A 23,513-nucleotide genomic window follows, 5' to 3' on the forward strand; every position below is an offset into this window, starting at 1 on the left:
GGGTCCGTGGGTAGGGCGGGCCGGCGCTGCGGGAGGAGCGGCCGCGTTCCCCGCCCGTGCCGCAGGGAAGGAGGCGGCGGAAGGGCAGGGCCGGCAGGGCGGCTGACGCAAGGCGGCCGCGGCTTGGCTCAGCCCGCCCGTGATGCACTTCCTGCGCCGCGGCCATGGCGGGGGACGTGCTGGGCAGGACGGCGGCGCTGACCCTCGGTGAGAGCCCGGGGCTCCGGCCCCGCACCCCTCATCCCGCACCCGATGTGCCGCGGGCCCGCCGGGCCGGGCTCTCCCCGGGCGCGGGAGGGATCGCTGCGCTGCTCGGGTCGGTTCCGGCCACGGCCGGGCCGGGCGCTGCTCCGGCTGCTCCCCAGGCCCCGTGTCCCTGCTCACCTGCTCCGAGCTGGTCCCGGGAAGGGCTGCTCCTGCTTCCCGATCTGCAGCCCCCGAGGGTTCGGTGCCTCGGGAGCCCTTGAGGTTTTAGCGAACACACTGTATGGACTGATTTTTTAAATGAAATATATGAAATAATTCTTATTCTGACTGACCAGCTGGTGCCTTTGCAGGTTTATCACTGCTGATAACCATCAAGATTTGGTATAATAGAAAGGCTTGGGTTGGAAGAGGTCTTTAAAGATCACTCTGTCCAGCCCCCTTCAGTGAGCAGGGCCATATCCTTGTGTGTCCAGTTTCCTTCTCATAATTTTTTTTTGAGTAATTGCCCGTATTTGTCATGTATCCCAGAAGAGCTGTATGTGTCTGAACGAGAGGGTAACGACTCCACGGGTGATGGGACGCAAAAGAAACCATTCAAGACTGTGTTGAAGGTGAGTGTGGAAAACACATGCTTTGTTTGGCAGTGTGGAATGTGTTTTGGGGCAAGTGATAGCCCTTGTATTTTTAAATGGGAGTTTCATACTTGTTTTTGCAACCTGAGCAGGACCAAAGTGCCTGCTCAGGCTCTATAAGGATGATTTTGGCTCATTTTGGTTATTTCTTCTCCCATTTTTAGGCGTTGATGACAGCAGGAAAAGAACCATTTCCTACAATTTATGTGGATTCCCAAAAAGAAAATGAGGTGCTGTGGCATTGAAGGGTTTCCTAGTGGGAATTATTTACTGCTTCTTGGTGTGAAAGGACACAATGTAATCTGCTGTCTTTTGGTCTCTCCTTGAATTCTTTAGAGATGGGCCATCATTTCCAAATCACAGATGAAGAATGTCAAAAAGCTATGGCACAGGGAGCAAATGAAAAATGAAGCTAAGGAGAAGAAGGAGGTAGGTTGCAGAAGGAGCAGAGCACTATTGTTTTCCGAAAACATTACAGTGTCATCCATCATTCCTGCCCCTCTGAAAGAGCTGCAGGTTGCTCCTCACTGGTGCTGTTGTTTCACATGTTATTTACAGCTGGCCTGGTTACAGCTATTTAATAATTACTTTTTTCAAACCAGGCAGAAGATCTCTTGAGAAGAGAGAAGAACTTGGAGGAAGCCAAGAAGGTTGTTATCAAGAATGATCCCAGTCTTCCAGAGCCCACATGTGTGAGTATGATCCTGTGCCTTGGCACATGGTCTGTGCTAGGGCATCTGGCCAGCACAGAGATTGTGCTGCTCTGGGGTGGGGTCTGGATCAACTCTAAAAGGTGGTGAGCCATTCCCCTATTTAATGGTTTCTATTCTCTGCCTCACAGGTGAAGATCAAGGCTCTGGAGGCTTACAGAGGGCAGAGAGTGAAGATTTTTGGCTGGATCCACAGGTTACGGAGGCAAGGTAAAGCACAAGCATTGTTGAGCCTGTGCAGGGAGCTAGAACAAATACAGTGGCCTTCAAAATTTGGGCACAGAATGAGTCTGACAGCACCTGGTTTCAAATTTTTAAACCAGTTAGGTGCCTTCTTTGGCTGATCTCAATGATCACTGCAACAGTGACAGTTCCCCCTAATGTGTGGACAGACATTTCTTAGTTCAAATCCTATGGGATTTTCAGTTTGGAGGCTAGTCCTGCAGAATTTCCTCAACTTCTGTGTTTTAAGCTAGAACTGCCAAATGAGGAGCTAACCAGCACCTGCTCATACTGAAACCAAATTCCTTCTCTCTTTAACTAGGGAAAAATCTGATGTTTATTGTCCTGAGAGATGGCACAGGGTTTCTTCAGTGTGTCCTTTCTGATGAGCTGGTAAGTTGTGATGATTGTGTTCTGATGTGAATTGAAGAGTTCATACCTCATCTGGTATGAACTAATCTGGTGTTCTCTTATGTAAATGTTGTTAAGTTCTCCTCAGTGTACTGTCTCAGTTGTGTTACTGTTAAATTGTGTGTCCTGCCACTGCAGTTTGTAGTGTGGGAGCTGTTTAGCAGTGACTGCATGCTAAACGAAAACTTTTAGGAACAAAAACTTGCTCACCTCTGCCTTTGTCTCGCTGCAGTGCCAGTGCTACAACGGGCTGGTGCTGTCCACGGAGAGCAGCGTGGTGGTGTACGGCACGCTGAACCTCCTGCCCCAGGGCAAGCAGGTACAGGAGCTCCTGTGGCTTCTCCTCCTCTCCCGTGGGCCATTGGTGTCCTGAGGGAGGCACAAGCAGAGGGAATTAGGGCTAGAGAAAGAACAAAGCTGTGCTGTCCAGTGTGAGACAGGTGAACTGTGTGACTGTTCTCATTCTGCCTGAAACGATTTTCCACTGATTTTCCACTAGGAGCTAGACAGCTCCTAGACTATAACATGGGGAGCTATATTAAATAAATAGCATAGCTTCATTTTCCTTAACAGGTCTATTCAGTTTTTATTTTGTGAGGTTAAGAATTTTTTCACATCTCTTTTACTGGGGTGTGTTTGTAGGATTGACCTAAGGTTAGGTAATGTGAGCCCTCACTATCACATTTGGGTAAAACTCTGTGGGTTAGCCTTTGAAAATCTGCATTTCTACCCAGAAAAGTACAGTGAATTGAAATGGTTTTAGTTCAGCTTGCAGGCTGAACTACGAGTGCCATTTGTCAGGGGTGGAAGGCGGCTGTGACGCACACGGGGGAGCTAGTGAGGGCAGAGCTCTGTTACAGCCTGGGTTGGAAGGGCCTTGCAGCCCATCCAGTGCCATCCCTGCCACGGGCAGGGACACTTCCCGCTATCCCAGATTGTTCTGAGCCCTGTCCAGCCCGGCTTTGGACACCTCCAGGGGTGAGGCAGCCACAGCTTCCTGGAGCAGCCTGTGCCAGGGCTCACACCCTCACAGGGGAGAATGCCTAATATCCCATCTCCCCTGCCCTCAGTCCATGGGAAGCCGGTCCCCCTTGTTCCATCACTCCAAGCCATTGTGAAAAGACATCCAAGGGGCAAGCAGTGGACTTTTTCCCCAGCGTTTGTTTCTCTGCCATTGGCAGGCTCCAGGAGGCCACGAGCTGAGCTGTGATTACTGGGAGCTCATCGGCCTGGCCCCAGCAGGAGGGGCTGACAATCTGCTCAACGAGGACTCGGAGGTGGATGTGCAGCTCAACAACAGGCACATGATGATTCGAGGTGAGAACATGTCCAAAATCTTCAAGGTGCGCTCCATGGTCGTGCAGGCCTTCAGGGATCACTTCTTTGCCAACGGATACTATGAAGTAAGTGTGTGTGTCCCCTGGTCAGCAAGTGACTGCTCTCGTGCCCTGGCTCATCCATATCCTCGGTTCTTCACCCAAGCAGTGACAGCCCTGTTCTCCTGCAGGTCACACCACCAACCTTAGTGCAGACGCAGGTAGAGGGAGGTTCCACCCTGTTCAAGCTGGATTACTTTGGTGAAGAGGCATACCTGACCCAGTCGTCCCAGCTCTACCTGGAGACCTGCCTGCCAGCTCTGGGAGATGTCTTCTGTATTGCTCAGTCCTACAGAGCGGAGCAGTCCAGGACCCGCAGGCACCTGGCAGAGTATGGACACTTGTCCTTGTTTCTTTTTAAACAGTTTGATTTCCTTTACAGAGTGGGAGTGAAAGGGGGTCAAATGTGTGTGTTTGGGTTGTGAGTTCTTTAGATGAGTTAGTTTCATTGCTAAAAATCTGTTGTTTGTATGTGACTTTGCAGTGGTGTGGCTTTGTTTCAGGTACACTCACATTGAAGCTGAATGTCCTTTTATAAGTTTTGAGGATTTGTTGGACCGTCTGGAGAACTTGGTGTGTGATGTGGTAGACAGAGTTTTGAAATCACCTGCAGCGACCTTACTGTACGACCTCAACCCGGTAGGCAGCAATGGGAATAGCCAAGAAAATAGGCTCTTAAGCCTTTCCTACTCAGCACATTCCTTTGGGAGATGCAGGGCATGGCAGTGGGCTTACTTACTGTTTGTAACAGCAAGAAGAATATTAAACATAATAAGAATGAAAAAACTGCAAGGCTGGTAAAGACCAAAGCAGGGAACTGTGGGGGAAGATATTCCCTGCTAGTGTGCTCCAGAAGCCAGCAGTGTGCCAGGATTTATGGGAGTGTGTACTGTGCCAGTGGAATAAACCCCTCCATCCCAGAGATCGGATATTGACCGGCTGGTACTTGCTGACGGAGCATGAGGGGGTGATGAAACAGGTGGTGTTTCAGTTCCTCCCCTGGGACATGGAGCCCTAAAGCTCTGGAAATACTTCCTTATCTTTCCTCCCAGGTGATCTGTGAGATTTACTGGGCTTGAGATGGTTATGTTTGGTTCTAGCTTTGTAGTACTGGGCTTGATTTGTTCATTTAAGTGATAATTTGATGATCTGGGAGCTGGGAAAGGTCACATGCTGATCAGCTAGGAAAGTACTCCTTTTAAAATGGTGCTCCTCCACCTGTCTGTGCTCTTATCCACAGGGTTTCCAGCCTCCCAGCCGTCCCTTCCGACGCATGAACTATGCTGAAGCCATCGAGTGGCTGAAGGAACACGATGTGAAGAAGGAAGACGGCACTTACTATGAATTTGGGGAGGTATGTCCTGCTGGGAGCTGGAGTAATGGGTTGTGATTTGACCTAATGCCCTTTAATACTGGGATAAAAACCTGTGTTGTCACCTGTCATCAGTTCCCTGGCCACACTTCTCCAGCATGTGCGACACTTGTTTGAAGGTGCTCAGGAGAACTTGACAGTGTAGCCAGGATTTTTTTTCCCCTCGGCTTTCTGTCTCATATATCGGGGAGACTTAGATTTTAATTAAACAATTTTTTTCCCCCCAGACATGTGGGTTATTATTTCTTCTAAAATAAGTTTGTTTTAAGAATTTAGGTACATTAGGATGAAAGTGTGGACATGAGCAGTCTGAAACTCTCCTGTTTCATGCCTGCTTCACATGGGACTTGGGTATGGGCATGGTTTTGGTGCTGAGTATGAATAAAGCCTGCTCTAACCCTAGGACATTCCGGAAGCTCCCGAGAGACTGATGACAGACACCATTAACGAGCCCATCCTGCTGTGCCGGTTCCCTGCAGAGATCAAGTCTTTCTACATGCAGCGCTGCAGTGACGACTCGCGCCTCACCGAGTCTGTGAGTTGTTTCACCTGCTGGGGTAGCTTGGAGCAGTGGGGACGTTGGAGGTCGTGAGTGCTGCGGGAAACTCCTCAGGGAATCCTTGCCAGGCTTTGCTCCGGGTGCCTCGGCACGGCTGTCTGGGGCCGTGCACGCTCCCTCTGAGTCGGTGTTGCCGTAACTGGGCCGTGCTGTGTGTGCTGCAGGTGGACGTGCTGATGCCCAACGTGGGCGAGATCGTCGGCGGCTCCATGCGCACTTGGGACAGCGAGGAGCTGCTCGAGGGCTACAAGAGAGAGGGCATCGATCCCACGCCCTACTACTGGTACACGGATCAGGTCAGTGCAGCAGCCGTGCTGCTGGGCTCAGAGGGGTTGGCAGCTTTTGTTTCTGGTGGTATTACTGCAACTACAAATTGCTAGAAAATGTGTAATACCCCCTCCCTGGATTTCACAGAGAAAATACGGTACGTGCCCTCATGGAGGATACGGTTTGGGATTGGAGCGGTTCCTGACCTGGATTCTGAACAGACACCATATCCGAGATGTCTGTCTCTATCCACGCTTTGTCCAGCGCTGCAAACCTTAGCCGTCCTTGGGAAAAATTCCTGGAAAACTGAGCAGCTGATGCTTGGGAAAGAATGATACATGCTGCTGTACTACAGCCTGTTTGACAACAAGACTTCCTGCAACCTGTTGCTAATTCAAATACCACTTTAGGATGTGAAAAGGAAACAAACAAAACTTTTTTTTAAAAACAAAATACTAGTAATTATCTGGAAAAAGCCTTAGAAAAATTGTTTAGGTGCATTTATGCTCTTGAGTCATCACAAAACAAAGATCCTGATAAGCTGACATTTAGAAAACAAGATACACTTCTGCTTTTAAATTCTGTGACTTAAAATATGCTGGGCATTTGATCATTTTATTTTTAAATTTGCTTTAATTTTAATCTCTTTTCTCGTGGGGTTTCTGTTGGGGAAGTCAGGAGTTCAAGCTCCTGAAATTCCTTAAGAGCGCCCTGTGAGAATGTTACGGAGAGGCATGAACAAAGGGTAAAAATGGGAATAAGTATCTTGAGCACTGCACGGTTTTAGTTCCTGCTGATTTTAATGGGGGTTCTCTGAGTTGATTCAGTAGCAGGGTGTGTAGTACAGTGCACAGAACTCCACTGTGGGAGAGGCGGGTTGGGTCTGGGGCTTTGGGGTTTTATTCAGATTATTTATTGCTCAGCAGGGCTGAGGCTGGCGAGGCAGGCTTTGCTCCCTTTCCCAAGAGCTGTGGATGGAGCGCTGCCGTGGGTCCATGTACACTCAGCTGGACATGTCTGATGGCTCCTGGGCATGGGGGGTTGTGGTGCCTTTTGCTCCCTGTTTGCAACCAGAAATGAGTGACTGAGACCCGGAGGAACATAACTGAAACACACTGGGTTTTCAGACTGTAGTCCCAGCAGTGCTTTCCCTTGTCACGCTGAGGTGTGTTCATAGAGCAGCTCCCTGTCCCTGTGCTACTGCAGCTGAGCAGCTTCCCTGACTGTAATGAACTTATCAAATAGGGATAATGAAATATTTCATGTGGTGAGTCATCAGTATAGTTTCTACTTGTAAAGCAACTCCTTTACCAGAGAGAAAAGTAAAGTTAGGTGCATCATTTGCCACCTGCACTGAGGCTCGAGCTGGATTTGCCATTCACTCCTGGAATTGTTGAGCTGTGGATACCTACATTTTTGTAATAAGTGATTGGTTTTATTCATCTGCATGTTATATAAACTGGTCTAAATCAGCAACCAATAAATTATGGCAACAGAAGCTGGTGTGCAAGACAATACTTGACATTAATGCCTGTTCTTTCACTGAGTCTGTGGAGCTTGCTGCTTGATACAGTATGGACAAAAACCCAGGAAAAGGGAATTTTCAAGTGCAGTAAACATATCCCAAGAACTATTGTGAGCTTTTTTCCCCTTTCTAAACAAAATCCCCACTAATTAACTTAAAAGCATGAATTTTTCTAATTTGGAGGGACCACTTCAGCTGCCCAGTGAAGTGTGCTGGAGAGAAACAATGTGGTGCTGACTGAGGTTGCCGAGGCAGCAGTGCTGGGGGGAGCAGCCTGGACTTCTGGCACCAGGTAAAGACTTCATAAAATACTTTCCTTTTAGTGCCTGAAGTGATGGGAGGGGAGAAGTGTCAGGAACACTTATTGAAAAACATCCCATGTTTGGGACGAGTTCTCAGTCCTTAAACCTGACAGGGCTGAGCTGCTTTGTAAAGGTTAAAGGCCTCCTTATCAGGGGAGCTGCTAGAGGAAGGGCTGGGGACTTAAGAAGTGCTCATGGAAGAGGCAGATCAGATAAGGAGCTTAAAAGGTGACCCAGATGAAAGATGCTGTGGAACTTACCAGAGGCTGCTGTGCAGCAACTCCCTCGGCAGCTGGTGCAGAGAGGTGGGGTGGGATCTGGGAAAGATGCTGCAGCTGCTTGGAGCTCAAGAGAACCTTTTTTTTTTTTTTTTTTTTTTATTAGGGAAAAAAAGCCTGCAGAAGAGAAAAAAATATGTAATCAGAACTTGAGTCTCCTCATCCTCACTTTCATTTTCTTTCACAGTGTTTCCAGGCAGATTGGTTAAATAGGTTAGGAACTGGTAAACTGGGCTGCCAGCACTGGTTTCAGGACCTTTCAGCCATGTCCCTGGCTTTGGGATAACTATGCTTTAGCTTTGATTAGATTACCACTCCTTACATGCACTGTTTTATATTTATCTGTGTTAAATTTTACCTGGCCCTGCTTTGTAAGGCACTTCTGAGGAGAACATGGTTCTGCCAGCCTTTGGCACCAAGAGCTGGCTCTGCCCTTGGCCTGCTGAGACGGGATGCAAGACACCCACATGTGCAGGGTAAGTGCTGTGGTGTTTGCTCCTTTGTGTTTAAATCGCAGTATCATTATCGTAGAATCATCAAGTGCAACCACCAACCGAGCACTACCTCTGGAATTCCTAAACCACCAAACCGCATCACCCAGGGCCAGATGCAGATGCCTTTGAAACACCTGCAGGGATGGTGACTCTGCCACCTCCCTGGGCAACTGTCTCCAGTGCCTGAATTCCAGAGGCTGAATTTCTACGGGAATGGAGGTTACCAGGTGAGCTCCGTGCTCCTGCGCCAATGTGTGAGGGGGCGCAGAACCGAGCCCTCATCTCTCGTGAGGCGCCCGCTGAGAAAGTCCCCAACATTTTTATAATTTAAAGCATTTTTTTTAAGCGTTTTAAATAACATTTTAAATCTCTTTTTAGAAGATTTTGTAGTTTTAAAACTTTTAGCAGTTTGGAGCGTCACTTCAAACCGGGATCACTCGCCTTCGCTCCGTAGGAGTCCCCGGGGGCTGCGGAGGGGAGCCAGGGCAGCGCCACTTGCGGGACATCGCCTCAGGACCGCCGCCGGCTCTCCCGGACCGCCCCCGGTGCCGGGGCGGTGCCGGGGCGGTGCCGGGGGCGGTGTGAGGCGAGGGGCGGTGGCGGCGCTGTCTGAGGGAATGCGGGCGGCCAAGATGGCCGCTGCCGCCGCCGCCGCCGGGCGTCACCGTGAGTGTGGGGGCGCCGCCGCCATGGCGGGAACGGGGGCCGGGGGTGGCGGGCGGCCTGAGGGCCGCCCGGACACCGCGGGGACCGCGCGGGCGGGAGCGCGGCGGCGCCGCCGCTGGCCCCGCGTTACACAACGCCCGAGAGGCGCCTTTCATAACGCTGACGGGGCTGGGGCCGTGCGGCCGGCGGGCTTACCGGGGCTGCGGGAGGGCTGCGCGCGGTGATGGCGGCTTCCCGCCGCTGCGCTGAGGGCGCTGAGGGGGCTGAGGGCGCTGCGGGGTCTCCGCGCCCGGCCGCAGGGCTCTGAGCCGCGCTGCTCCGCCAGCCCGGCCGCGGAGCTCTGAGGCGCGCTGCTCCGCCAGCCCGGCCGCGGAGCTCTGAGCCGCGCTGCTCCGCCAGCCCGGCCGCGGGGCTCTGAGCCGCGCTGCTCCGCCGGCCCGGCCGCGGGGCTCTGAGGCGCCCCTGCTCCGCCAGCCCGGCCGCGGAGCTCTGAGCCGGGCGAGCGCGCCCCTGCTCCGCCGGCCCGGCCGCGGGGCTCGCTTGTGTCCCTGCCCAGAGGCGCCTGTGAGCTGACTGAGCTTACCCACCCCAGTGCTCGCTTTAGAGTTTGATACCGCAGTGCCACTTCTAAAACATAGGAAAGAACACTTTTACCACTGCTCCAGCCAGCTGGGATCATCCTCGTTGCACGTCTCATTCTGCACTATGTCCTTCATGATGCAGGTGGAAACGTGCACAAACCTCACCCTAAGTCAGACAGTGGCAGAATGTCCTCAGCTGGAAGGGACTCCTGGTCATTGATCAACTCCTGGCCCTGCACAGGACACCCCAGCAATCCCACCCTGTGCCTGAGAGTGTTATCCAAGTGCTCCTGGAGCTCTGGCAGCCTTGGGGCTGTGACCATTCCCTGGGGAGCCTGGTCAGTGCCCAAGAACAAAAGTTCTTACAGTGCAGAAGTATCAATGCAGCCATTGAAACTTCCCTTTTTATTGTTCTCTGTAATTGGCGTATAGTGCTAGCACCTCAGAAAGTAATAACCCAAGAACTGGAAGTAAAAAATGATTATTTGAAAAGGACCTTTCAGGCATCAGTGATGCTTGAAGTTCTTTAGTTTGCAGCCCTTTGTATCAGTGCAGACGCAGGCATCCACAGCTACGCACTCGTAATCCCGAGTAAGGCTGGATTTGCAGGATGCATTTCATTGCCATTGATTTCAGCAGGTTTTGAGGCTGTTCAGCATCTGTTCAGGAGGTTATTAGAGAACTGTGAGCTGTAAGATGCTCTTCCCAGCAGGTGGGTTGGCTGCTGAGGAGCTCTGTGCTGTTGGGGCTCAATTGCTGCTGAGCTCCTGTGGTCTGACAGGGGAAATGTCGCACTGAACGATTGCCGGAGAGACAGGGATGCAGGATTTAACCTTTTTTTTTCCTCCGTGAGCAATTCACATTATTTTTGTGCTAAAAGAATACCATGTAATGACAATGAACTCCTGAGGAGAACGAAGTGTGCCTTTGGAAAGGCAGGCTGTAACCAGCATGGAATTGTATGGAATGGGCTGGAAGGAACCTTAAGGATAATCTAATTGTGTTCAGCTGCAGGGCCCCTGACATAAGGACGTGGAGATGCTGGAGTGAGTCCAGAGAAGGCCACAGAGATGCTCCAGGGCTGGAGCCCCTCTGCTCTGGAGGCAGCCTGGGAGAGCTGTGGGTGTTTAGCCTGGAGAAGAGAAGGATCCAGGGAGAGCTCAGAGCCCTTTCCGGTGGCTAAAGGGGCTCCAGGAGAGCTGCAGAGGGAGGTGGATGTGCGCAGACTTGTGAAATCCTGGAGTTTGTGTGTGATGCCGAAATCCAGATTAATAGCATCACCTGGCTGGGTAGTGAGAAAGAAGGTGGCCCAAATCTCCAGGGAAATGGATTCTGGAGCTGCTGCTCGGTGTTCAAAGAGGAGCAGATGTCTAACCTGCAATGTAGACATGTGGAAATCCTGCCCTTGTCTGGGGTTAGCCCAGGTGTGTCTGACCCACGAGGAGTGACACAGTCTGACACTTATTCCTCAGGGTCAGCCCTTGTTTCTGCTCTGTTGTCACCAGTTATTTTGGAGTTATGATTGGAACTCACAGACTAGCAAGGCTTTGGTTTGGGTTTTGGTTGCTGCCTGGTAGCTGCAGAGCTGTAAGTACAGAGTGTTCAAAGAAAGGCAGAAGCTTGTGATTTCCTGGCTCGCTTTGACTGCAGGAGCCAGAGCTTGCGGTGCTGGCCGGGTTTGTTCTGCGTGCTGTGGGGATCAGCTTGGCTGGGTTTGTTCTGCGTGCTTGGGGATCAGCTGCTGTCCCCTGAGCGTGAGCTGAGCTCTCTGTTGTCTCTCCGCAGTGCTGAGGAGCCGCAGCCAGCTGCGGGTGCCGCTGCGATGGAGAGGCCAGGCCACGGCGGCCGCGGTGACCGAGAGCGCCAAGCCGCAGGTCCAGCCCCAGGAGCGGTGGGTGTGCACGCCGGGCAGTGCCTGTCCTGATAGCGGCATGGGGCTGGCTCTGCTCTGCTCTGCCCGTGTGAGATTGTTTATCTGCCTGCCTGCACTCACCTCGTGTGCTGCCTCGGTCCCTTTGTTGTTTCAAGTTCTGGTTCCTGCTCCCTGGGGTTCTTTCAGCAGCCTTCTAAGACATGCTCCGGCAGAAAGGGAATGGAAGCTGAGGTCCCGAAACATTGGGGCAGGCCTGGGCTCCTCTCAGTACCCTGTTGTGAGACCTTAACAAAAGGGCAAAGCTCCCTGTGCAACCTGAGCAAGTGAGGTCCTGGTCTGTGGGCTCCCTTGAGCAGAGGAAACAGTTCCATGGGGAAATTGGGTGAGAGTTGTGATCAGCAGCCGTTCTGTAAATGCTGATACCACCATCTGTGCTGCTGTGCCATGTGGGACGTTATCCTTACAACAGTGTGCCACCCGGATAGAAAATCCATTCTGGAAAAACCCAACCCAAACACAACTGGCCCTACAATGAATCTGTGTGTAGAAGGGCTTCTTGCTGCTGTCACTGCTGCAGGAGATGAGATGTGTCCCCACAGCAGTGAAGAGAGACTTGTGTGAGTGGCTCATCTGCTTTCCAGGGAAGCTGCTGCTTGGTTTGGTTTGATTGCGCAGCTGAGATCCGGTTTTATAACCTCCCGTAGAGCCAGCGGCTGCGAGACAGCTTTCTCAGTGTGTCTCCACCTAAAGTTTGTGCTACAAAGTGGTTACTTTTTAAAAAAGCAAAGATCATGTAGATACTTGTGTCTGGCCATTCCTGTTCCTAGAGCAAGTGTTTACATAAGCAGGAGGAGCCTTGGGATAGGAGCTGCCTTTGCAAAAGGCAAATGTGGGAGGATGAGCCGGTTGTTTTGTCATCATAATAAAGATAAAAGCAGTGGGTCGCTAGGATTTGAAATACCTCTTGCTTCCCTAGGAAACCTAAAACAGGAATCTTGATGTTGAACATGGGAGGTCCGGAGCGGCTGGATGACGTCCACGATTTCCTGCTGCGTCTCTTCCTGGACAGAGATCTGATGACCCTTCCAGTTCAAAAGTGAGGAGCACTGGCATCTCCTGTGGTACAGGCAGTGTTGGGTGCTGCTGTCTGAGCTGCAGGCTCAGATATTTACTTCTGTGGAGAGCAGCACTCCCTAAGACTGCTTCATCCCGGAGCAGTCAGTGCAAGGGGCAGTGCTGGAAGCCTTGGATGAGGCGTGCCGTGGCTGCTCTCTTTTAGCTGCAGACTGAGGGTGGGAAGGGTGGAGGGAGGAACATGGAACAAGCCACGCTGCTTTGCTGTAATTTGCCGAGATGGCTGGGGAAAAGGCGCTGCAGCAGAGCTCTGGGCAGGGGGAGGCTTTGCTGTGCTGCTAACACGTCCCTCCCCAATGATGCAGTAAACTGGCTCCGCTCATCGCCAAGCGCCGCACCCCGAAGATCCAGGAGCAGTACAGCAGGATCGGCGGCGGCTCCCCCATCAAGAAGTGGACGGCGGTGCAGGGAGAGGGCATGGTGAAGCTGCTGGACAGCATGTCTCCTCTCACTGGTACTGCTCTGCTCAGCTCCCACGGGCTGCTTTTGCTCTGTCTTGAAAAGCAGCTTTGGCTTCTTGGTTTTCCCTGTGGGGTGGTGTGGATTTCCTCCCTGCTGGGAAGTCATGGCAAAGATAGTGCAGAAGGGATTCCATTCATTGTAAGGTTGTTATGGAAGGCTGGGCTCGGGGAGCCACCTCTGTCTCTCCTGTGATCGTGGGACGATGGCTGTGCTGCACAAGTGTGTTATTTTCAGGTGTCCAAAGGCAGGTGCCAGGAGTGTCCCTTGGTGTGTGGCACTGCCCTGCTTGAGCCTGAGGAAGCCTGCACTGAATCAAGTGGCTGAGGCTTAGAGGGGAAGAAAGGGGAATGTGTTTCGTGTGAACCACTGAGGCAGGTATGGGAGGGGGTGTTCAGAGTGGTGGTGTCAGCAGGGCTGAAAGGAGGACAGCTGGAGAAAAGACAAGGCTTTGTAGATGAGCAGTGCAGGGCACGGCTGAGCGATAGCAGCGAGCCACACCCAGGGACACAGCAGGAGATAAGGCTGGGCAGTTTGGCTGGCATGGAAGATGCTCTCTCTGCCAGTCCTTGGTGAGAAAACTTCAAACATGAATGCAGCCTCCTTCCCCCATCTCTGTGTCACAGAATCCCTCCCAGCAGGGAGTGCTGACTGGTATGGGATAACCTGTGCCAGGCTGCCTGGTAGCGTGACTGTGGTGGGAAATGGGTGCAGGTGCTTCTGTCAATGTCCTTCCATGCAGGGCTGTCCCACAGCTCTTTGTGGCACCTGCCTCAGGCTTGGCTAGAAAAAGGCTGGAGGAAAAGGACTGCTAAAAGGGTTTGGAAGGTTAAAAGCACTGTTCTTGGAGGCTAGAACCAAATTTATTTCATCCGTTCAGAAGGTGGTGTGTCACTGGAGCCTTCACTCAGGTGAGGTTCAGTCCTTTCTGCACAGATGTGACTGCCTAGCTTAATTTGAGCTGTGGTCCCTGCAGGTACAGAGCCTGAGGCCTGCTGTGTCATCTGAGGCAGGAGTGTTCTTGGAGCAGGAGCCCTGAAGGGTCAGCCTTGCAGCAGGTTCTGCAGATAAGGCTTGGAAGGTTTATCTGCTTTCCCCAGTGTCCCGCTCCCACTTGCTTTTGTTTGGTGACCACTCTCTGTGCAGTCACACCCTTCTCTGGGCACTTCTCCTACCTGATAAGTCCCTTGGAGGCTTCTTTTCTACTTGACAACAGCTGCAGTTTAACAATAGAATGTGCTGAGCACTGCCAACCATTTCCTTCAGCATCCCAAGTGACCGTGCAGAGCACTGTGTTCCTTCGGAACGGTGTGGATGTGTTGGATGTGTTTGCAGACAGCATTTGGGAATATGGTGTGCTCACAGGTAGCACTGTGGGAGTGCTGAGCCCTCTGAATGAGTGACTGGCAGGAGGTGCTGGCACCATGTGGAATGTGGCAAAAAGAAATACTTTTAGGGTCATTGATCAGGTGTGGGCAGCAAGTGAAACCTCAGTGTGTCAGCAGCAATGCTCTCATCCTAAATCCAGGCACAGCTCTGTACCAGCTGCTGGGAGGGGAACTGACTCTGTCCAAGCCAAGATCAGGACAGGATGGCACTATTATTTAAACAGCCTATGCACAGACACCAACACCTCTCTTTGCTGCCCATGGACCTGAACAGACCTGACACTGCGAGGGTATTCCTTCCAGGCTGGCTGTGCTCTTCCCAGAATGTCCTTTCCCAGGTTAAACTCCTACATCCCCGCCGGGGTTAGTCAGACTTTTGTCTTTAATGCCACTCAAAGATGTTAATGAGGTTACTGGCTCAAGGGCTCCTGAAGTTGGCTCTTTATTTGCTGCTGCTCCCGGCTGGGAGCTCTCCTGCCTCCTGCAGAGAACTGGGGATGACTAAACCCGTTTTCTGAATCCTGCATAAATGTATGGAGTGGAGCCCAAGCACGGGACATCTGCTTCCTTCAGAAACCTGCTAAATGTTGTTTCAGAGCCACTGACCCAGAAACCCTGCAAAAGGAACTTTGCTTTTGTTCTCCTAAGAACCTCTGTCCTCCACTTGGAGAAAACAAAACAGCAAACCTCCCCTGCCTGTTTCCCGTCCCCTAACCGAGCCGTGCTCCCAAAGCTGACACCTGAAAGATTGGAGATAAAAAATGGAGGAACCCGAGATGTTCTCAGGGAGGATCATATTGCTGCCAAAATTAGGTGTTAAAGCCCCAAAGCTTTTTATAAAAGCCCTCCAAAATCAGGATGGGAGAGCACATGTGCCTGATTCACTGCTCTGCTGCCCCAGACAGCAGTGCTGCCCCTTGGGGTTTGGGTGCCATCGGAGCAGATGTGCTGGGCAGGGAGGGCAGCTGGAGCTGTGGGCTGTGAGGGCATCAGGCTGTTCATTTGGCTTCTCGTAGCAACACTTTTTTACCTTTATGTCTTTAGATCAGGATTTGCCTGGTGAGACACCGGGGCTCTGTCCAGGCTGGGAACCGTGCCTCTGCTAAATGCAGGAGAAGCAGGCAAGTGGTGTTCCTGCAGAAGCAAACCATAATATAAATCACTTTTAAATTCTAATCACAGCCAAGTGAGGTACCAGAAATGTGCTTGGCCAAAGAAAGGGCTTACATGAGAGAGCTTTATGGAAGTAGCCAGAAAATGATCAGCGAGTTTATGTCAGCAGTGTCAGCCTGCCTGTTGATGTGTGTTTTACACATAACCATGTGTTCCTGTGAATTCTCACCTTTTCCTGCAATCCCGGTGCTGGTGCTGGCAGCACCTCACAAGTACTACATCGGGTTCCGCTACGTGCACCCCCTGACGGAGGAGGCCATCGAGGAGATGGAGAGGGACGGCATCCAGAGGGCCATCGCCTTCACCCAGTACCCCCAGTACAGCTGCTCCACCACGGGTGAGCACTGGGCAGGGCAGAGTGCTGTGAGTGGGGATAAATCATGGGAGCTCTGACCAGACCAGTGCATTGTGTGATATATGTATATATATGTGTGTGTGTGTATATATATATATATCTGTTCCCACTAGAGACTCAGCTCTGATTTATGGTTGTGTTTTAATTATGGAGCATTTTAAAGTGTGATAATCGTTTGCTGTTCCAATCTGACAGCTTGCTGGTGGCCTGGCTGAACTTGTGTTGTTAATTCTCTATTTCAGGAAGCAGTTTAAATGCCATTTATCGCTACTATAACCAGAAAGGGGAGAAGCCAAAGATGAAGTGGAGCATAATTGACCGATGGCCCACCCATCCCCTTCTCATTCAGGTGTGGATCTGAAGGCTTGGAGGTTTATATATTTTCTTTTAGAATATAGAGATAATGCTGAGGAAGGATAGCAGGAAGGCTTCAGTCTGAGGGTGCATTTCGGTTGTGTGATGAAATGAGTCTTGTCTACCATGTCTGAAATTACAGGGGAAGGAGGGTTATTTCATACCCCGTGCTTTGGCAAGATAATGTGTGAAAGCAAGCACTGTGCACGTCCTGTTTTAAAAGCTGGGTGATGTCACCCTAATGGTGGTGGCTGGAAGGAGCCTCTACAAGCCATTAGTCCAAATTCCTGCTCAGAGCAGATCTGTGATCAGAGATTGTGCTGGTTTGTCAGATTCCCCTCCGCAGCACAGAGTAATAACTGGCTGTGGCAGGAGCAATGAAGGGAGGCCTTCGTGCTGCTCTCTGTCCACAGAAAAAGCACTGAAGGCAGGCGGGGTGGAGCTGCCTGTGCTGGTGATGCTCCCTGGACACACTGCCTGAGTGTTGTGCACACTGAGGGAATTTGGGAGCTCTTAAGGCAGCAGGGACATGGGAGCTGCCTCTCTGCATCACTGAGGGCAGGGATGCCTCCGGCGTTCCCCGCTCAGGTCCTTTTTCTGTTTCCCTGAGCAGTGCTTTGCTGATCACATCCAGAAGGAGCTGAACCTGTTCCCAGCAGACAAAAGGAAAGAGGTGGTCATCCTCTTCTCAGCCCACTCGCTGCCCATGTCTGTGAGTTACCTCAGGGCAGGGTGTGGGCACGCAGCTGTGCAAGGGCCAGGCAGATCTGGTCCTTCCCCAGTGTGCACTGAGCCAGAGGTGTGCTGTGCTTGTGGTGCAGGTGGTGAACCGCGGGGATCCCTACCCTCAGGAAGTGGGAGCTACTGTCCAGAGGGTCATGGAGAAGCTCAACTACTCCAACCCTTACAGGCTTGTGTGGCAGTCCAAGGTAAGGCCTCAGGGGAGCTGAGCAGGTGAAGCCTGTGCAGGGTCTTACTGGACTGAAAAAAATACAGCTTTACTTACATTTTCAGTTGTTCAGTCTTGTTCAGGCCAGCCCAGGTTCTTTCCTTTGAGATGTAATGGTGGGAAGTGTGTCTTCATTAAACATTCAGTGGAGAAAGTGAGAAGTACAACTGGAAGCAGGGAAATAGAGATAACTATTTCTATCCCATCCATAACCTGTTCTGTCATCCTGCCTAAAGAAATGTGGGTGTTCTTTGTAAGAATGATTTACAGGGTGTTTTTCCTTTATTCCTGCTCTTTTGTTCCAGGTTGGACCAATGCCCTGGCTTGGTCCCCAGACAGACGAGACCATTAAAGGCCTGTGCCAGCAAGGAAAGAAGAACATGTTGCTGGTCCCAATAGCATTTACCAGTGACCACATTGAGACACTGTATGAACTGGACATCGAGTATGCCCAGGTTTTAGCCAACGAGGTGAGTGCTCTGTGGGTTTGGTCCCTGTTTGGGTAGCACTGCTCTGAAATTATTTCTCCTGGGTTGCAGTTTGCTTTGTAGTTGCTTCTTGCAATATTAGCTTTATTTTCCTGTAAATCAAAAATTAATCTAAACTGGCTTAACCACAAAACAAGTGGGAGTTTGTCTTTCTAGATTTAGATCTTTAAACCATTACAAATATTGCTCAAAACCAATTAACTATTTTTGGCAGCAAAATGTAATGTTGCCCGGTAGTAATTTTTGCTGTACTGAGAACCATGATACTGCATTTAATCCTGTAATTTTGGGGTGGCTTCTGAATGAAGGGAAGATTTTGAAGGCCACCCAGTAAAGGATCAGATTAACAGGTTTAACTTTTTTCTCCTTATTTTTGATTCAGTGTGGAGTTGAAAACATCAGAAGAGCGGAGTCTCTCAATGGAAATCCACTGTTCTCCAAGGTATCTGCTACACTGCAGTTGTGTTTCCTGCTGAGTGTGGATGTTTTCAGGTAGTTTTAAGGTATTTTAAGAGCAGAAACGGAGCCTCTTGTAGCTAATCTGCCCAGCACAGAGGGTTCATTGCACCACAGTCTGTGGTTCTGTCAGCAGGGGCACGGGGTGCAGGTTGGGGCGGGGGGACTGCACAGCTGAATCTGCTCCCTCTGACCTTTCCCACCCTCCCTGCAGGCCCTGGCAGACCTGGTGTGCTCCCACCTGCAGTCCAACGAGGTGTGCTCCCGCCAGCTGACGCTGTGCTGCCCGCTCTGCGTCAACCCCGTGTGCAGGGAGGCCAAGGCGTTCTTCAGCAGCCAGCCGCTGTGAGCCGGGGACGCTGCCCCGGGCGGGACCGGGACCGGGACCGGGTCGGCTGCTCGGGCACAGCCCCGGCTGGGGCTCGGTGCCGCTGGGTGCGTGCAGCACAGCTCGCCGTGGGGCACTCCTGATGTTTCCTTTCTTTGGGAAGAGTTGTAGGAGGTAGGGAAATAAGGGCATTCATCCTGTCAGGCGTGAGGAGATCTCCTGTCGTCCGACCCCAATGGGACGGAGTGTGAGCCCAGCAGGAGCACTGCAAACCCTACACAGCTTTTTTGCAATTAGCTTCTGTTTCTATGCAGGGATTTACTTGTATGCAGGGGGTCACCGGTTCATTAACTTGCCAGGTCGAAGGTACACTTATTTTGGTTTTGCTTAAGGTGCACTCTGACCAGCCCAGTCTGTTGTCTGTTCTGAGAGGGACTTTGCAGCTGGCTTTGGTGACTTTGTAGGTCAAGTTACTTCTAATGCTTTTTAATAAGGTGTGTATGTGTGTGTATATAATTTTTTTTTTTTTTAGAGCATAAAGATAAGGCTTTGTTTTGTTTTGGTTTTCTCCTGCCAGAAACTTCCCATGAGAGCTTAGGTGGGATAGTAGAACGCACAAAACTTGTTTACATTTTCTAGGAAAAACATTTTCATTATCTGCCGGAAAGTATTTAAAGAGCATAAATTGAAAGGAATTAGCCTGCTTGGGTGATACTGGAGAATTTGCTCAATTGAAACTGCCTCTTTCAAGTCTAGCAGATGTACATGTGGAAACATGTTGGCTTATCTGTTAAGCAGAATAGCTTTTTAAATTCTTGTATTTTTATTAAATAAGGGCTTTTTCTGTTTGGTGAAGTAAATTTAGGAAGTCAGGCTTGTTCTGCAGGAGGTTTATAGATCCACTCTGTGCTTTCTACTGTGCCACAGAACTGTGGTTTTGTGGGATACCTATGCAGTGCCATAGGTAGGATTGCTCTGGCTTAATTGCTGTTACTTAGACGGAGACGATCAGTCAGGAGTAGTTTGGAGTTTCACATTGCAGATGCCTGAGAACAGGCAGCCCTGTGCTGGGCTCTCCTGGAAGGCTGCCAGCCCACAGCAGGGCCGTGCTGGGCAGGGCCTGGCACTGGCTGTGCCCCGGGAGGCACAGGGTCCCCTCCTGCCCGGCGGGGTGAGAGCGGAGCTGTGACAGTGGCACCGAGCCCTGCGTGCGGCAGCCCCGCTGGCACCTCCTTGGGCACACGTTTACTTGATGTCCTTAGCACTGAAATGCCAGGAGCTGTGCACTGCAGGCTGGTTCCTGGGAATTGCTGGTGGCTGAGAAGCTGATGCAGTGCTGCTCAGCCAGGCTGGCCTCCTCAGGTGAGCATGAGGCACGAGCAGTTTGGACCTCTGGTCTTTTGAGAACAGGGTGTTGAAAGAGAGAAGAGGCCTCTTGTGGTATATCAGGGGTTTGTCTCATTCTGTTCTGTTGTTGGAGTTAAGAATGGGATACTGAAGGAGCGGATGGATCCCGTGTTGAGCACCTGTGGAGTGCTGTAAATCCCTAATACCTCTGGAGAGTTGCTTGCTCCACTGCCATACCTGCTTCCCAGGGTGAGACAGACTGAGATTCCTTCAGTGCTAGAACCTCCTGCAGCACCCTGTTCCCCACAGAAAGAAGTCTTCCTTGACCCTTCATGCCTGTGCCTGTTTCAGGGGCAGGGAGCCAGGAGCTTCTCTTCTCCCTCCTCTCCCTCCCCCTGGGCTCTGCTCGCTGCCTGGGCAGGAAAAAGGAGCACAAATGTCCAATATGTCTGGGAACACTGGCCTTACGTCTGTCCTTGGACAAAGAACTTTCTCTGTTGCACTCCTCTGTGTGGCACTTAGGGATCAGTGGAAAACAATCTGGTCTGTCAAATCTTCCTACTCACTCCTGTTTCCCCACAGCTGGAGGGAACGTGGACCTTCAGGCAGTCCAGGCTGTGACCACCACATTTACAAGTGTGGAAAGCAAAGGTTAACATCGTATGAACCTTGTGGTATGATAAATACAGATGGCTTTTCATTTTCATACTGGAGAGAGTCCTGAAAATACTAGCTGGCACTGATTCTGAGGCATTACATTTGTCCCCAGTAATAAAAGGTACTTAAAATTCACTTTTGAGTGTTCTAACCACAAGTGGGATAATTACTCCGTTGCTGCTATTACACCATCATGTAGAAATCACTTAATTTTCCTGCTTTTAGCAGATGGAGCCTGTCTCACAGAGCTGTTTGCTATCAGAGGATAGTTTTCATCAAGGTTTCTGAGGAGTCCCTCATCTCCCAGGCCAATGCCCAGCGGGTTGGGCGAGTGTGTGCCCTGAGGAGAGACAAATCCATGGTGCATGTGCCTTCCCGAGCCCTCCTCAGGGCTGTGTCCAGCTGAGTTTGCAGCTCACCCTGCCCCGTAGGTGTTCGAGTGCCCCTGGCAGACTGGGAACCCCTGGTGCTGCTGCCTCAGTGTCCCTGGACAGCATCCAGCTGGGCTGTGGCACTCCTGCAGCTCTGCAGTCCCAAGTGGTGCTCCCAGCACTGTGGAGCTCTGGCCTAAGGGCATCGACTGGAAATTGAGGAGTTAGGAGCAGCCTGTGGTGTCTGGGAAGTAAAGGGGTGAGCTTGTTTTCCTGCTTTAACACTCTGCAGTTTGGCTTGTTTTTTCATTATTGAGTGATTTTTTCTCTTTTGAGTTTCTTTTTAACCTGTCCCTCGGTCCTTGCTGCATTTCAGAGAAGGTGGGAGCTTCCAAAAGGTGCTGTGACACCAAAGGGGTGTGGATGGTGTCAGAGCTGGCCTCTTGCCGTCCCCTGGAGAGGAGGATGGCACAGCTGAGTTCAGTGGGGCCAGGGTTTCCCTGGGACTGCCTAAAAGCTCAGTGAATTCTCCCTTCCCACCACGCCCAGAGAGCTGGGGATCACCTTGAAGTGTAAGCTGCAAGTCAGAGCAGCTCCTTTGATTTTGTTAATGCCAGATGTGTACAGATACTTGCTTTTGGCCCAACATATGCATTTCAGATTGACCAAGGACTTCCATGTGATGTAACAGAGCAAATTTGGATACTCCTACTGTGTGTCATTTGCCATAAGGATGGAATCCCAATTAAAGTTCTTTTGAGGAAATAACTGAGCTGTGTGTCTTTGTAAGAGCCCTTTTTGCTGGTGTTTGAAGTTCTCTCTGCACCTCTGGTGAGTTACAAAGAGACTGGAGAAGGTGAACTGGGGATTTGCCCTGGTATGGGATCCCACCTGTGATGGATAATTTATTCTGTTCCCTGTTAGCGGTCTCTGGGCAGCTCCTTGCTGATGTTACTAATTAAGTGCTTGATTGATTATTTTCTAGAGCAGGGATTGGAGATGTTGGATACTTAAGCTGATCCATTAGTGAGCTCCTGTGACTGGGTTGTGACATCCAACACAATGGAAGGTGGGAACTGTGGAGGAGAGCAGTGATGGTGCTTCTTTTCCTCTGGAATCTCAGTCCAAGCTTTGCTGTTTTACCTTTGAGTGGGGGTTTGGCTGTGTGAGCCTGTTTGGCAGAACTTGAGCAATGTCCTATTTGAATCCAGAGCAATCTCCAGCATTTTGGAAGCACTTTTCCTTCCCTCCCTCTTTCTGAAGGGCTCACTCTCCACCTGCTTTCCTGCTTGGCCGTGTTTCTTTTTGTTTCCATGAGCCAATTCCCGAGCATGTGTGGGCTGCACTGTCTCCCGTGCTGTGTGGAAGTACTTGTCTCCAGCAGCACAGCCTGGGCAAGGGGTTTGGTTGTCAATCAGCATTTCAAGCCCTTAGGAGAAGGTTCTACTTCTGCCTGTAGAGCACAGGGATTTGTAAATTTAGACCAGGTCTAAAAACTGCCTTTTGTTTTCCTGCTAAATTTGTGTTCAGCAGTAAGTGCCAGGAAAAGGTTATTTAATTTGAGTCCATTGGCCTGGCTGATGAGCATCCTTTCTGTGCTGTGTGGAGATGGATTGTCTGTCCAGAGAGGGATCATCTCCAGCACACATGGCCTTTCATCCCCCGGGCTCAGAGGTTGCTCCGGCTGCCTGGTGACATCTGAGCCACAAAGGCCAACAGAGCACAAGGCCACAAAGTGGGGAGGAAGTGCTGCTTCCTTCAGGAGGAAGGCTTGGAGCACCGGTCTGTGGAATGTGTCCCTGCCCTTGGCATGGTCTTTAAGCTCCCTTCCAATCCCTCTGGGATCCTGCGAGTCCCTGGAGGTGCTGCCTGTGATCCCATGGCTCAGGGGGCAGGGAAAGGACTGCAGAACCGGAGCCTGGTAGTTCCTGGAATGATGGAGAGGGAGCTGTCACGGGCAATCCAGAGCGCTCCATCCTCCTGTCATTTTTAAGGATGATCCATAAAGTGTGAACATCACCCTAATTGTGTTTCTCCAGTGAGCAGGCGGCATTTCCAAGGAAGCTGAAATGAGCACTTAAGGGATAATGTGGGGAGCATCTGGGGGGGCTCCTGCCCAGGCTGGGCTCCTCACAGCCAGCTCCCCAGCGCTTTAATCCCGGAGCTATTGGGCCATTACGGCTGTCTTTTACTGCCTGGGATTTCTGTGCTGTCAGGCCGGAGGGGAGGCATGTGTAACATGACCCAAAGTGGTCTTGTATGTTTTAATCTGCTGGTTTAATATCTTATGGCTTCCTGCCATTATCCCTTTCTGAGCTGGATCCTGGAGTCACTCCTGGAGGTTTGCTGTGTGCAAAGGCTGAAGGCAGCTTCCAGCGGGTGCAGCTTGTGGCAGGCAGAGCTGGCCTTGGCTTGTTCTCTGTCTGTGTGGGCTTTGGTGACAGTTGTTCCCACCTGATGATCCCTCTGTGGTATCCTGCCACGCTGCCTATTCCAAGGGTTTTTTTTGTCCTGGTTGTTTTCCTTCAGCACCTCCATCCTACATGTGCTGAAAATCGGTGGCATTACAAAAGCTCCTG

General features: G+C 51.1%; 2 protein-coding genes across 3 annotated transcripts; both read left to right on the forward strand.

Annotated features, from left to right (window-relative positions):
- Positions 1-41: 41 nt before the first annotated feature.
- Positions 42-7,254, forward strand: LOC140682163 (asparagine--tRNA ligase, cytoplasmic-like). Of its 2 annotated transcripts, none has more exons than XM_072923058.1 (15): positions 42-207; positions 739-818; positions 1,004-1,069; positions 1,176-1,268; positions 1,442-1,531; positions 1,681-1,759; positions 2,094-2,164; positions 2,415-2,501; positions 3,364-3,585; positions 3,690-3,889; positions 4,062-4,197; positions 4,799-4,912; positions 5,334-5,465; positions 5,654-5,785; positions 5,904-7,254. In XM_072923058.1, exons 1-15 carry the CDS (start codon positions 165-167, stop codon positions 6,033-6,035), a joined length of 1,677 nt encoding a protein of 558 aa, XP_072779159.1. In that variant the 5' UTR covers positions 42-164; the 3' UTR covers positions 6,036-7,254. The 2 variants fall into 2 exon arrangements, with proteins under 2 accessions (XP_072779159.1, XP_072779158.1); XM_072923057.1 differs by having other exon boundaries at positions 43-207; positions 736-818.
- Positions 7,255-8,867: 1,613 nt separating this feature from the next.
- On the forward strand, positions 8,868-21,702 carry LOC116806605 (ferrochelatase, mitochondrial). Its single transcript, XM_032744869.3, has 11 exons — positions 8,868-9,021; positions 11,388-11,493; positions 12,452-12,571; positions 12,915-13,063; positions 15,832-15,966; positions 16,227-16,333; positions 16,952-17,050; positions 17,160-17,267; positions 17,593-17,757; positions 18,158-18,217; positions 18,446-21,702. The coding sequence occupies exons 1-11, from the start codon at positions 8,973-8,975 to the stop codon at positions 18,578-18,580; spliced, it is 1,233 nt and encodes a 410-aa protein (XP_032600760.3). The 5' UTR covers positions 8,868-8,972; the 3' UTR covers positions 18,581-21,702.
- Positions 21,703-23,513: the final 1,811 nt, after the last annotated feature.

Source organism: Taeniopygia guttata, chromosome W (genome assembly GCF_048771995.1).
Source record: "Taeniopygia guttata chromosome W, bTaeGut7.mat, whole genome shotgun sequence".
Lineage (NCBI taxonomy): Eukaryota > Metazoa > Chordata > Aves > Passeriformes > Estrildidae > Taeniopygia > Taeniopygia guttata.